At 45.6% G+C, this 14358-nt stretch overlaps 1 protein-coding gene across 3 annotated transcripts in view; it reads right to left on the reverse strand.

Moving 5' to 3' along the window:
- The window catches only part of skap1 (src kinase associated phosphoprotein 1), a 162023-nt gene that overhangs the window by 136012 nt on the left and 11653 nt on the right, over positions 1–14358 (reverse strand). Inside the window, exon 1 of one of the 3 annotated variants that reach the window (XM_088623056.1) lies at positions 11505–11639. The exons of the other annotated variants lie outside the window; for them this stretch is intronic. Coding sequence (XP_088479182.1) covers positions 11505–11529 — 25 coding nt within the window. The 5' untranslated portion in view covers positions 11530–11639. Of the gene's footprint in view, positions 1–11504; positions 11640–14358 lie in introns of those variants that run through there. 3 annotated transcript variants of the gene reach the window in all.

Genomic DNA, 14358 nt, shown 5'->3' on the forward strand with positions numbered 1-14358 from the left:
TAACCAGAAACCCGTCTTAAATCTCTCTTGCCTAGATTTGATGCAATGATGCCATGCACTCCTGCTTCAGACCCAGAATGTGACTGTGGGCAAAAACAACAGCTGGAAACAAAATGATCAAAGGAATTTCTGTGTGCGTTGTGGCAAACCACTTCTGTTTATTAGACAAGACTACAGGATATAGAAATAGCATGTCTAATTTATCTCCTTGCGCAATCAGGTCATTTTTTAGCTTTGGTGTCGTTAAGTCTTCCAATACATAAAAAAACATTTCAAATCTTTTTGACGCAAGAAAAATGAGTTCTCATGTTGTAAAAAAAAAAAAGGGGCCAGTGCTGTTAAAGTTTTATTGTGGACTTAAAGTAACAAAGGGTCACGGCTGGAGAAACAGGACCGCTCTGACACGTCACATGACTGCGCGGCCCGGGCAGCGCTTTGCCTCGGTCATTCACTGCGGAGAGGACAGCGGGCACAGCGCCATCTCACAGGAGGCCAGGATTCACAAGACGAAGAAAGGAAAATCTTTTGGGGGGTTTTGAAAAGCCAAACATCGAGGGGAGGGGGGAAAAAAGTGAAAGCAGCAGCCAGCGTTTCAGAAGAGGCCGCTGGGCCGAACGGAGGCGGCCCCGCCCCTGGCCCTGCCTCCCCAGCGGCGTGGCCTGCGTCGCGCCAGCTTCCCCAGCCCGGAGCGCAGGGTGGGGGTGGGGGGTGGGGGGGTTGGAGCGGCTCGTCTCCGGGAACGGCGGACCCCCGTCGCAGGCCTGGCGCGCAGCAGCCCTGGCCCCGGCCAGCACGGGCCCGATTTACACAGAGCCTCGTGTCACTTCAGCGTCCCCTGCCGGCGGAGCCTGTTGTGTCGACCGTATCCCAGCAGACCTCACCGCGCCAGCTCTGCTGCAGCTCCCGCCACCGAGCGCGTTCCACTGATTATCGCGGCGCGCTCGGCTGCCACACAACCGCCACGTGCCAATCCGCCACCCAGGGCTGCCTGTGCCGCATCCTCAAAATGGGGAAAAACAAACCCGATAATCTCCTCCAGACTGCAGACACTTCGCAATTAAGCATCATCATTAAATCCTGAGCTCCCTGGGCTGCGAGCAAGAAACTCCCACCTTTATGTAAATACATCAACATTCATCACTGACACCAGATATCTCACAACCACGAATCTGTGCTAATATTCCAGGCAATAAAACTCACATTAGAAGAATGCGGTCCTTATTCTCCCTGGGAAGAAGCTGTGGGCAATCGGCTTAACCCACAGTAGATGAGCAGTGTTCCCTATGTTTGCCCAAAGGAGAAATCTGCTCCTACAGGTACATCACAGCTGAAGGGCATTTCAGGGTGCAGAAGCAAAAGGAACATTCAATATTTTCTGACTCCTGTGGGGCCACACTCTCCAGGGTTAAAAGCCCTGCATTTTCAATGAAGAATTGACTCATTTTCACATCAAGGACCCTGTATTCCCTGTGGGCAAATTGCTCACCTACGAAACAGCACTTCCGATGGAAGTGGGCAGCTTTCTCTGCAGTGTTCCCAAGGCAGGGATAAGGACTGACGACTGTTCTTCCCTGAGTCTCAAACAGGATTATCAACACCTGGAGCAGGAGCCACAGTTTACACCACACTTCACAAACCTATTTCCAGAAATCCTAAGTCTTCAGCGTATATGTGTGTGTGTGCTTTGTGCAGTGAAGGATTTCTTTCTTTGACGATCAGACGTCAAAGCACACGCTGTTTTCTGTTCGGAAGGGGTCCAGAGACGCTGCCCTTCGGGTGTGAAACTTAGCCACACCGCCAGGCTCCCGACTCTTCAGTCACAGGATGTGAAAACCGCCCTCCCAGCGCCGGAATGGCATTGAGATCAGTCGGTCAGAGGTGGTATGTGGGAGTGTCGAGGTGTTAGTGGGACTATTCATCTAGTCTGCGTGCTAAACTAACACCTGGCAGCTGCACCAGGGGGCTCACTATCTCAAGAGTCTCACAAGTGTCTCACACTCACGAGTCTGTTGGTTCAGCAAAAGAACCTATTGCTGTTCTTAAAATCTAATGTTTTCAAGCACACAATAGTAACTGTCCATTTTCAGAACAACCCCTTAGGCCCTCATAACCCTCCACCCACCTACTGTATTGAAAACAGCACTATCAGTCCAAGTCCAAGGGCTGGGGAAGTACCCTGTTTCCTGCTAACAAGGGCATAACCAGTGCTAATCAGACACTGACGCACCTACAGAAAGTGAGCTGCGAGTTAAAATGACATGACATGAAAGGAAAGGCAAGGAGATTCATAGTTATAACATGCCTCTGAATGCCAAAGCCTCCAATGGCCCAGTGAGTGTTTTGTTTACTCTCTCTATTTAAACTAACCAGCCCGATTCCAGGCCCACTGGGGTCACAATAAAAGAAATAAACCGTATATCAGTGCAAGGGTGTGGCTGCACGATTCATTACTGCCGAGTTCCACAGGTTTCAAAAGTCAGCTGTGCATGTCAAGGACCCCAGTCATCCCAGTCACAAACTGTTTTCTCCCCTACGGTCCAGTAAACGGAACCGAAGCAGTCGGTCAAAGTCCAACAGATTACGGAACAGCTTCTGCCTCCAGGCAATAAGACTGCTAAATAGCCAACCTGCAGCTCGTTTAGCAAATCACCCGTAATAGCTACATGGACACACAGTTTTCACTGTACTGTGCATACTGCACTTCTAGGACATAATGTATAGCACACACCCTGGACACACAGCAGCTCTCTTTATATTACGTTTTGTCCAAGTTTGTTTTATTCAATTTCTATTACGTAACCTTAATTTTGTGATTTTTACCCCACCCCCACTCCCGGTGAGCTCGTAGAAAAGACATTTAATTGCCAGCAACTACTGCTGCATGCTGTATTGTTGTGCATTTGATAAATTAACTTTGATTGATTGTTTGATTCCTCAGCTATGACTCAGCCCATCTCCCCTTTCCACTGAACCGCAGCGCAAGAAGGGCATCGCAGCTGGACAGTGGGCTCCTGTACCTGTCTGCATTCAAACACAGCTTCACCTCATTAAAACAATATATGCAGTCTGAGTTTTTGGGGAACAAAGCAGATCAAAGTCTGTGAATATCATAATCGGATAGCCTGCTGAAAGCCAAAATTCCTACTAAGAAAAAAATGACATAACTATAAATAGAAATGTTAGTTATTCCTGCATACACTCTTTCACCCCCCCAGAACTAGGTGTTCTTCCAGTCAGACGGAAGATCTGTTGAATATTACTATGAAGCAGACAGTCTCCCATGTGACTGGCCACCGGAGAAAAGCACAGCAAATCAGCTTACTGCTCACATTTCAGGGGGGATCGGACACTTAGCTGTAGTTCCTGGGGCTGTCCAGTAGGGGGCACTGCAGTGTACAGGACAGAAAATAAAAACTCGCAAAAACCTTTTAACTGTTGCTTTGCCATTCAGAAGCGTAGAGCATTACAAACACCCATAGCATCAGAATCCCATTAACCGTTTCATGTATCAAGACATAAACAGAGCTGAAGAATCCCTTTAGTGGTTAAGTCTAGTTGCGGAAATTGAAACTGGTGAAATGCATACCAGTGGACAAGTGGAAATTGTGGCAAAGTGCATTACAGCAAACTAAGAAAAGGAGGCAGTGTTTTACACAAGTGGGCAAGACTGGGTTGGGGGTAATGAGCACTGCTCCTTCACAACCCTAATGGGCTGTGTTCAATGCCAAGCAGTAGTGCCTTTTGCATGGAGCTTGCGTGTTCTCCATCGTCACATGACTTTTCTCTGGGTGCTCCAGTTTTCATCCACATCCCCCACGTTCATTTATTATATATAACTTTTATTATATATAATATAATTATATATATACTTATTTATATATAATTTATCAATGCCACTTCTTAGCTCTAATACTGTCTGGGAAGAATGTATGTTCAGTAAAGAGTTCAAAATCAATACCAAAACTTAAGTGTTAGCAATTGTATAAATATCTACGTCATGAAAAACATCAAAACTGTATTTGACCGTAAAGCAACATACTACAGGCTCAAATCTTCGCCGAACCCTCACTGTACACTACCAGATTAACTACAGCAGGGATTAATGCGCTAAACCCAGGCCCCACATTGCCTGTGGCACCATGAGGCACGTGACCAGGCCCAATGGGCATCCAGCACAGGGTCAACACCCTGGCAGCTCCACTGGAGTGTTTGTGTGATGAGTGCTTATCAGAGACTTGTGGAAAGATGCAAGAAAGCCACTCAGCCACAGGGACAGATGAATGAGACCCTGCTCAGCCCGGAGGTACCGGAGAAGCATTCTAGTCCCATCACTGAACTGCTGTTAAAACCTAGGAGCCTACACACACACACACACACACATCACTAAATGCTGTGATCCAAGAATTCAAAGCATGCTTCTTTTTTCCAATTTGCATTGCTGCGGTTCTAATAAGTTTTGTTTTAAATAGCCCATTTAAAGCCGTAATGACCACCATCAATTAGTGGCCTAGTGCTTAAATACCTTTTTATCTTTTCTAAAGCAGACTGTCAGAGCTACACGCAGTGGTTGGAATTCTAATGGTTTTTTTTTTCTTGGGTTCAAAGATGTCTGCATTGCATTGCCATGAGGGTCTACTGCTCTTGTGCAGAACAGTTTCAAAACGGAAACCTCCATCGCATTCATTTAGAGAGAGAATATGAAAGGAAGATGCATGATTTGAAAGCGAGCAGCAAAAGCGTTGGCCTCTTTTGTACCCTTACTGATGTTCTAATACAAGTGCTGATGCTTGTATTTTCCATCTGAACAAGCAGCCGGCTGACAGCAAAAAAAAAATCGTTCAGTGCTGCCATCAGGCACGAGACCTCGAGACAGGCTCCGGGGAAGCATCGTGCTAATCAGCGCTAGCCAGTCAAGGGACAAAAAAGACCGCTGCAAATCATATACCAACTTATTAGGAAATAAAAGATGAAAGGAAAAAACAAATACACAAGTCAAGAAAAAAAGTTGAACCAAGAGCCTTGAGATCCTATCAGTTGTTTTTCTTTCATTTTTCCACTGCTATCTCAATACTTATCAACCTATAAATGAGTTATGTCCTACTGCATAAACAAACTGGCCCTGAGGCCCTGACAAAGAATAATCACAAAGATATTTCTCCAAGGCTTAAGGGCATGCTGACCTGTCAAAACATTAGTGAAGCTGAAGCATTTTACTTCGACTATGCAATCAGCTGGAAACGTTTACGTTATATACGCACATGCAAACAAATCACACTTTTGAGCTTTCTGAATTTACCAGAAAGGCCCCAATAAACACTCCTGAAGAGCACTCAAAAGCAGCGCTTCTGAAGCAGACCTGCAAAATGGCCGCCCTTGGCACCGAGGCTCGGACGCTGTCCGGTATATCACCCCACGCGCAGACAGGTCCGCAGGACCGGTCGTGCTGTATATACAGGAACCCTTCAGGCACACCAGGAATTATGGCTCTGCTGTCTTGAAAAAAACCCTCCGAGGAAGCCGAATGTAAAAACACTGGTGACCAGACAGTTATTTTTAGTTTCCTGGAAGAATGTGCCCTTTCCCATGGCAGCACATTTCACACCCGTGTGTAGAAGCAGGACTGGGAGTGACTCAAGGGAGGAGGAGGAAGAGTATGGGGGTGCTGGGACACGAGGAGTCCCCGATATTTCTGCTCCATGGCTCTTCCAAAAGGGGTTGATTCCCCCATGAACTGAGCTGCCATGAGCTGTGAGCACACGCTCTTATACAACGAACAGAAGAAATACCTCAACTCAGATTATTATTTAAATACTACACATCGTCCAATTATGTATATTAATGAAAAGATCAAGTAAGGCAATTTAATGCCTTAAAATGTTGCTCATATAGGAATAGAAATGTATACACAATACACATACACGCACAGACCCACGCATACACATGGCAAAGTTAGAAAAATGCCTGCTCAGCTGTTATCCAAAGCTGACCCTCAGCCTAGCAGGCAGTAAAGTCGGTCTTGACAGACAGGTCGATTGTGGAAAAGATAACTCTACATTCTGTGCATATTTGAATCCACTTGTGTCTTTCCGAGTTCTCTCCCCCCCAACTAAAAGTATTTATAGACCCTAATTACAAGCATTTTTAAATATGCTACATTTCTGGAAAAAGTCAGTTTTAAAGTCATGCAGCTGATAAGGCACTCAAAAAGGGCATCACATTTAAGAGTCAGGTCTGGTGTGTTCTGACTGAGGCTCATTTTAGGCACCTCAGCAATGCTGGATCTATACACATGGGCTTCACTGCACCTATTATCACACAAGAGAGCAATTTTCATTTACAATAAAGCTGAAATTATGTTTCATAAACAGCTGTTCTAGAATAAGAAGAATAAATAAGTAGACGCAGTGTTTTTGCTTTGAAAATGGGTCACACTGTTAAAAGGAAAATCTACACAGCACATTTCTCCAAGAAAATTCCTAGGTCCTCTCACAACATCCTTCTGTGGGTAAAAAAAAAGCTTGATTGAGAAACTTAGATTAAGTACACTTTTTAAAATGATGCAAAACTGGTTAGAGAACAAAAGAAAGGAAAGGCTTGTTTGCACAAAATCTGGGCACTTGCAGGAATGAGTCAAAGGGAAAAGTGATGGGTTTTCAGTGCAGGGAAGAACTGGTAGCACAGCACAATGAGCTGGTGTTGACTGAGGGTTTAATGTGTTTAACAAGGTGTGAGGGTGGAAGGTCTTGAGAGTACATGCTTGCGTCACAGGAATCCATCAATAATTTCGAAACGCCGCGCGATCTTCGGCAACTGCAACACGTCCGTCAACGGCTGCAAACGAGTTTCTTTACCAATAGACACACTGAAAATTTCGGGAGCCATCGGATTTTGCATACCTGTGGGGCGTTCAGTTTCTTTTAGTTCAACTGTACTTTAACCTACGCCCCGGGAGTCCAGTCCAAAAGCACAGACGTTTTTACCTGAGCACTTCCCTTCACGGTCAAGTTTTTCGCAAACGTTTTTTTCTTCAAGTAAAGGTTTGTCTTCAGAGAGCTTGAAAGTACACGAAAGATCAATCATTCTCAAAACAAGGAAAGTCTTCAAATTCTTAAGGGGAAACAGTTTTACAGTGAATATTAGGTCTGCTGTCTTGACATCAGAGATACAATGATTGCGGCCCTCCAGGACTGAGTGTCATTGTAGATAACTGTAATCATCCATGATTAAAGACCTGGAAACTGTGGTAATGTGTGGTAAGACAGACCCCTTAAGTGAACAATTCATTTAGATCAAGTCATTAATCATACAGGATGAAAACCAGAGGACAGCCTTACAGGACCAGGAGTGAATATCAGTGCTTTAGATGGACAGCAGATACCCTAAAGATCTTACGACGAGAAAAAAAAACAGGCTTTTCTAAGGACAACCCTGAACATCTTCAAAGGACCCCCCAGTTTCAGGCCTCATCCTTTCCCTCACTGTGTGGGCGCCATGTTATTTCACACAGCCCTCCAGTGGAACTAGATTTATAACATGCCAAATACATTCTGGGAAAAGGAAAAGCAGGCCTAACAACACCGGACCGCCGGGAGAACCAACGAGCGAGAGAGCTCTTGGCATTCAAGAAAATCCGAGAGGCTCACACCGAGAAATCTCTCCAGCCCAGGCCGGATTTTATCATACCCCATCCTGGGCTCACAGGAGGGGAAACTGCGGAAAAGCTTGGCTGCTTGTAACACAAGGGGGTTACATCTATAGCTGCAGCCAGCCTTCAGATCTTCCTTTATTTATTAGCCTTTCAGTGATTTATCCTCTGCTCAGAATAAATAGCTTTCTTCTGAAAGGAGAAGGAATCCTTCTGTTCCTGGCAGGGACTTGCTTCGATGACGTACAGACAACGGCTCTTCTAGTGTGTTTGTGATCTTTTTTTGTTACTGTGACAGGGCCAGATGAAGTCGGTTTAAAAATACTGCACAGTATACATGTTTATTTAAAGTAGGTAGCTGCATCAGCATGCGTAGGAGCAAGTAAAGGTTTATTCCATGATGTTGACTGCCCTGTTTTTCTCACACCCGAAGAAGGCTGGGAGAACGTGGTGTTTCTTCTCTTTTCAGCACTTTTATGAAACCGTGCTGGGACAACTGTGCGCATTTGATTTTAAGAACGCGCATTTTCTAAACAATAAATGAAGAAATAGAAGAGGAAAACTACAGAAAATTACATGCAGATGCAGAGAATCAAACGCCACCATGCAATCAGACAGCTGCACAGTGAGAAATGAATCCTGAGAGTGGGGGAGGGGCAGGCTCAAGCCTCCTAGGGCCACTAGGAGGCACTGCAAAGCACACTGCTGTGTATCCCTTACAGTCTAGGAAAACAGCCATTGTCAGGTAATCGGTACCTTTTTCCTTAGTTACTCAAAGGCACAGCATGTTTTTCCAATAATGTTTATTTTCTGTATATACTTTCCAACATCCCTTTATTTTGTCGCTGAATGAAAACAAACGTATACGCTGTACAAGAAAGTCTGCCCTTTCTATTAAGCTCGGAGCAACAACATTTTCAGGTGACAACTGGGACCTGTTTCATTGTCCATTAATTCCCATATTCTATACTCTCCTCAAAGCTGACAAAAGGCCCCAGCAATGCATATGCACATGTGGACACTAAGCCCCTTAACTCACCCAGAAATACTGCATATGTACTGTAGATTGAAAAAAATCTTACAGACATGCGAGATGATCTCAGGTCCTGAATGGTAGCCAACATCTGTTATACAGGTTGGTCACACAGTGAATAAAGTGAAAAACAAACTAATGGATCAAAAGACAAAACAAATAGAAGACTACTTTCAAAGCGGTTTGAAAATTTATTAGGGCATTTACAACTGTGAAACCAGGGGTTAAAAGGTGGAGTTGTTGGCTTGCCATCAATAAGAATGCTGCTGCAGAACCTGCTTTGTTTAATTATAACCATTTTTCAATTTCATCATGTCAGTTTAATCACATTTTTCAGTTTCATTCTGCCACAGTTCATTTTCCTTGATGACGTTATCTAATGATCCCAGATGCTGCGATGTGCGAGGATGAAGAAAGCACCAGAGACAAGATGGGAGAAAAACCGGAGGCTCGTATGCGAAAATAATCCAGGGTGTGGTCACGAGGGCGGGCCCACAACGCGACATTCCCCACATTCCTGAAACTCACGCCACAGTTATTCCGAGACGCAGCCTGGTCCAAGTGGAAGGCAGACATCCTGTTCAGCCTGGCCGTCTGGCTCTGAAGGAAGTCAGCGAGGACAGAGCGCGGCAGGGCCAGAGCAGGAACTCCGAGCGCAGGAACAATCCGAATGGGCGCACAGTTCAAAGGTCACACATGCTTCCCCGATCCTGAATGATAGACTTTTGTTTCCTCCCATATTTACAAAGAAAATGTTTTACTTATGCTCTACATACTGCACCTGTAACCATAAGTCAGAACCTACAATCTCAGTGTACTGTTATCCAAATATTTATAGTCCTATATATATATATCCAAATGTATAGTCATTTTTAAAGAGCTAACGTCATATATTTCTTTAAAAAATCAGAAAAGGGAATTTTCTGAACTTTTTGCTCACCTTATTTGAAATCATGAATTGTTTGTTGGTGGTTTGCCGTTACAAACCCTGTACTACAAGGGGTGAACTGGACACTCTCTCCTGGTCGTGACCTTTTTAGCACAGCAAGCCGAGGAAAGTTTTGCCAGCTCTCAGCCACTCAGAGGCGCTATTTGGGAACCCCAGGTACACAAGTGGCAAACGAAGCAGGGACTTCTTGGCTACAGAGCTCAGCTAGGCCTCGGAGCTAGCGGTCTTGTTTCTGGAGTCACCTGCGATTCCCCTGTTACTGTTCTCTTACGGGATAAAATCTGAAGACTGTGAAGAAGCTCCGGCTTGTTTACATGACTCAGAAGCAGTACGTTTTTCCCTGGAAACATCCTGTCCTTTAAAAAAAAGAAAGAACCCACACGCAGTGCGGCTCTAGACAAGAGCTTCATAAATTACGTTAACATGCTCTGCTACAGCAGAGGCAGCGAAATCACTCCAGAAATCAACTGGACAACACTCGCATTTCCTCTCTGCCAATACCACCTGGAATCTTCAAAAGCAAACGCAGTCATTGTTTTCCCCAACGGGAGATCATGTGCCGCAGGTCACAAGCAGGGAGCGTGTCAGGAGCTCAACAAAGGCACGAATTTGCAGGCCGGCCTTTATTTTTCAGCAGCTGGGACAGGAACTTCCCAAGTGGCGCACAGGGAATGCACTTGCTTATGGCGTTCCGGAAGGAAGGTGAGCACAAGGCTGGGGACATCCCAGTGACCTGCAAGGCAGCAAGTCCGGCTCTCCTGACCCAGGCTGTACGCGCTCCCGCTGGGGCACTGATCTCCCGTTAGCTGCACGGGAAAACGTCACCAAAGCGAAATGCAACAGGCTTTACACAGCACTAAGCGCGTGCCGCATGGGTAGATTCTACACCTGTAGAAAATGCCCTTTGAGTGCAATGCCTCGACATGGCCCACGAGTGGCTACAGCAGAAACGTATTTACGGCTTTGCCAAAGATTCCTGGACTCCCCCAGCGGGGGGAGAGGCTGGAGCGGCGGGACTTGTGGGTCCCACCGCGCTCACCATCGCTAGACTCCCGCACGGCTGCCAACTGACAGGAAGCACCTGCGATAGTGCCTGCGGGCCCAGACGGCCTTGCGCAGCGCCGCGGCAAGGACCAGCTGAGGGGATCGCTCCAGTACAGCCGCGACTGCAGCGTCCGACGACTGTGGAACACCCAAATTAATGCTCGTGTAAGCCGCGCCGCGTGTGACCTTTGACCTCAAAGCCCGCCGCAATTGCATTTCCAGACACAAGAAAATACATTTCAGCTTGCTGGACCATTGACATGGCATGAGAGAGAAATCTGCATGGTTAATTAAATAACGTCTCCAAGTACAGTTTGGCAGGCAACAAATGGCAACGCTCATGGTAGCAACTCACAGCACGCTGTACTGTATTCAGTAAGAAGGAAACAGTTATTTGTTGCTAAATCAGTCATTTCTTCATTTTATTAATTTTGCCACTCTGTGGATTCTGAAGCATTTCACCTCCGAGCAGGCGAAGCATTTGCAATTTTGATGTCAACTATGGTTTCCGTCCTCTTTTCTAGTCTCCTACTTTATCTTTGAGCATGTACTGAATCAGTCTCTCCAGCGGGAGCTGGGCCACATTCCCGCTGAACATTTGTTATCTGCACTTCACAAGTGCTGCCGTGCACTCACTGTCCAGACACTACTGCTACAGTACCCCTCCAATGACAGATCGCCCTCGGCTCAGAACTAAGACAACCGGCTGCTCCCAACAGCATTTCAATTTGCAGGATCAAGGTTTGGAAGCTCTGCCAGAAAAACATAAAAAAAACAGATCACCAGCTCTCTCTCTCTCTCTGTACAGCGGGATGTTTCCCCACAAGACGTACCTGACTCTCCTTGGAGTTGATACATCTTCTTGATCTTTGCTTTTAAGGGAAAAAGGCTAACTGTTCAAAAGGAACACAAAAATTAAGTTTCTCTTCTATGACATTTTACACATGTTTATCTTCCCCATTCGTAAAAGAACCTCCCAAACGTGCACACACACTCTGTCTCTGCTTTATCATCAGGGGATCACATTGCATTTGTGCTTGGAAACATAAGGCACAGATCCAGGCTTGTACTTTTCACCCAGACCCATGGCAAGCTGTCACTAAAGAATTTTCCATAATTTGCTCCCAGACTTGGGTACGGCAGTAAAAAACGAAGAAAAAAAAATAGGACTCTGATCTTCGACAGACAGAGACAGACTGAGGCATTTGCTTGCTGGGATGGGAGTCTCGCTGTCGCATCGGGACTAGGAAACCTCCTCACTCCAGGTCTCTCCTCACACCGCTGAGGAAACAAATCGCTTTCACTCACCAGACCACATCACACAGCCGCTGCCTGCTTGGGCGGAAAGGAAGGGGATGAATACCAGGGGGTGACCAGGTCAGGATTTCGGGATGTGCTTGAGGAGAGAGGAAACGTCCGGGACACCTGCTGCTGCCTCGTCCAGGCGAATCCAGATTCAAATCTGCTGCCTGCATCAGCCCCTTAACCTCACCAGGTCCACCACTGTGTTCACTGCCCCGCCAGTTTCCTCCTGCATTTCACTAGCAATTGATCTTGCTTGTCCTTGTGCTTCCCTGGGCTCATGCAGGATTTGTCTGGGCTCTGCTCGCCTTCAGCCCTGGGGTGCACCTGGACATCCTGCACGCCCTGTCTTTTGAAGTGCTAAACTGATTCGATTGAACAATTAATGGAACCAGGAGCTCAGGGGGAGTGAGATGGATGAGAACAGGACATTCAGGACTGGCTGTGAGAAACGCTGTTCTAGCACAGTCGTTACCAACCCTGGCCCTGAAAAATGAGCCTGCCAGACCAGTTAAACCACAACACCATTAAATTCTTGATTACTGAAGAAAAGATTTGAAGCTATGTAAATCTTTACTGCATATACTGTACACGGGCACTTTCCATCGCCATTATCACAAAGATCAGTTCCTTATACTATGCTTACAGTGACAAAAGAATCATTGAGACGTGTAATCAACAGCTTTAGGCTTTTACCAAAGCCCTGCAGTTTTAACAACACACCTGCAACGTTCATACTCAAGAAAATCATTCCTGTAGTTTTGTTTAACTGCTAACTCAATCCTTTACAGAGGTGTTCCCAGCCTTAAGACAGCATTCCTCACTGTCCAGTACCAGTATAACCCTGCTCCTCCTGAGTGAGACTGAATCCGTGTCCTCCAGATATGTATAAGTCAGGAACCATAACGTCACTACATTCTTCAGGACTGTATAAGGCTACCCTAGTCTGTGGCAGAAAATCGTAACATTTTTTTTCCTTATAACAGAATTAAAAAAAAGTGTAAGAAAATACTGGCAAACTCAGTTGGAGAAACCAAGAAAGACGGTTAAATGTCTCATTAAGTGGTTAAAAAGACCTTTCCTAGGGTTCTGAAGATGCCAACCGTCTCTAATGGATTTGGGCAGTGGGCTCTACAGACATGGAACTGCACAAGAGAAGGCTCCATGGTCCACAGGTGGACCCTGGCTGACGAAGAAGGCCGGAATTATAAGATCATAAGCTGGATAATACTCATGCAGTTGATTCTTAACCATCTTGTATGTGCAAAGGAGAATAGACATACATAGGAACAAGTAATAGGTTTATTCCTTGCTGAAAAGAGAAGAGAGAAAACACAACATTTCGGCCGTGAAGCCTTCTTCGGGTGTGACTGGCTTCACAGCTAAAACGTTTCGTTTTCTCTCTTCCCTTTTCAGCATGGAATAAACCTATTACTTGTTCCTTTGCAGACTACGCATGCTGACGCAGCTACCCACCCGATACACATACGCATGCAAACTACTTTTTACTTATCACACAAATCACTGAATCCTAGACATACTAAATCCTGCAACTTACAAGATTTAAAGCCCAAAACTGCACAGGTGGGAAGAGAGGCGCCCCTAACATTCACAACGTGCTTCGAATGACAACACAGGGTGAAAACATTAGGAAATCTAATTTCTTAGAAGGGTTTAATTTAGCAACACTAAAGTTAGAAGCTTAGTGAAGCTAGGGTTTAGAGCCTGTGAACATAGCCTCAGTCTTGTCACGGTTTACCTTAGAGTTCTGTTGCATTGGAACACAACTACAGAAACCGCAGAAACATTATCTAATTTGGTCTGCAAACAGCTCTCCCTGTCATCAGCATAACAGCAAACCCCAAGTCCATGATGGAGGACGATCTGAGCAAAAGGCAACATAGATACTGATGGAAAGGTCCCAGCACTCAACCCTGTGGGACAGCCTCAATAGGTTACATCAGATACCAAACCAGCAAAGAAAAGTCCTTCTGATCTCTATATGATTTTCCATGCAGACAAGCAGTGGCTAGGATACACACCCTTAAGTTACTGGGGAAGCCTTGCCAGATTTTTTAAAACGAGTGTTACAGTAGCTAACTAACTCATATTCCACAGAGTCCTTGATGTGGGTAGTAAGAAATGAATAAAAAGAAAAAAATAGCTTCCAGGTGAAGGAATAGAGCATAGGGCATAGGTCGTTGGTTTTATTTCAGTCACCAACTCGCTCACACAAGCAGAGAAGCATGAATCTGTAGAGCAGTGGTTCCCAAAACTGGGCCTGGTGAACCACACACCTGTGGGCTTTTGTTCCGACTGAACCCTCCGTTACACAATCAAACCCTCCACTGACTTACTAAGAATAAAATCAATCTGAACTGTTTG

Source organism: Lepisosteus platostomus, chromosome 28 (genome assembly GCF_059453375.1).
Source record: "Lepisosteus platostomus isolate fLepPlt1 chromosome 28, fLepPlt1.hap1, whole genome shotgun sequence".
Classification (NCBI taxonomy): Eukaryota; Metazoa; Chordata; class Actinopteri; order Semionotiformes; family Lepisosteidae; genus Lepisosteus; species Lepisosteus platostomus.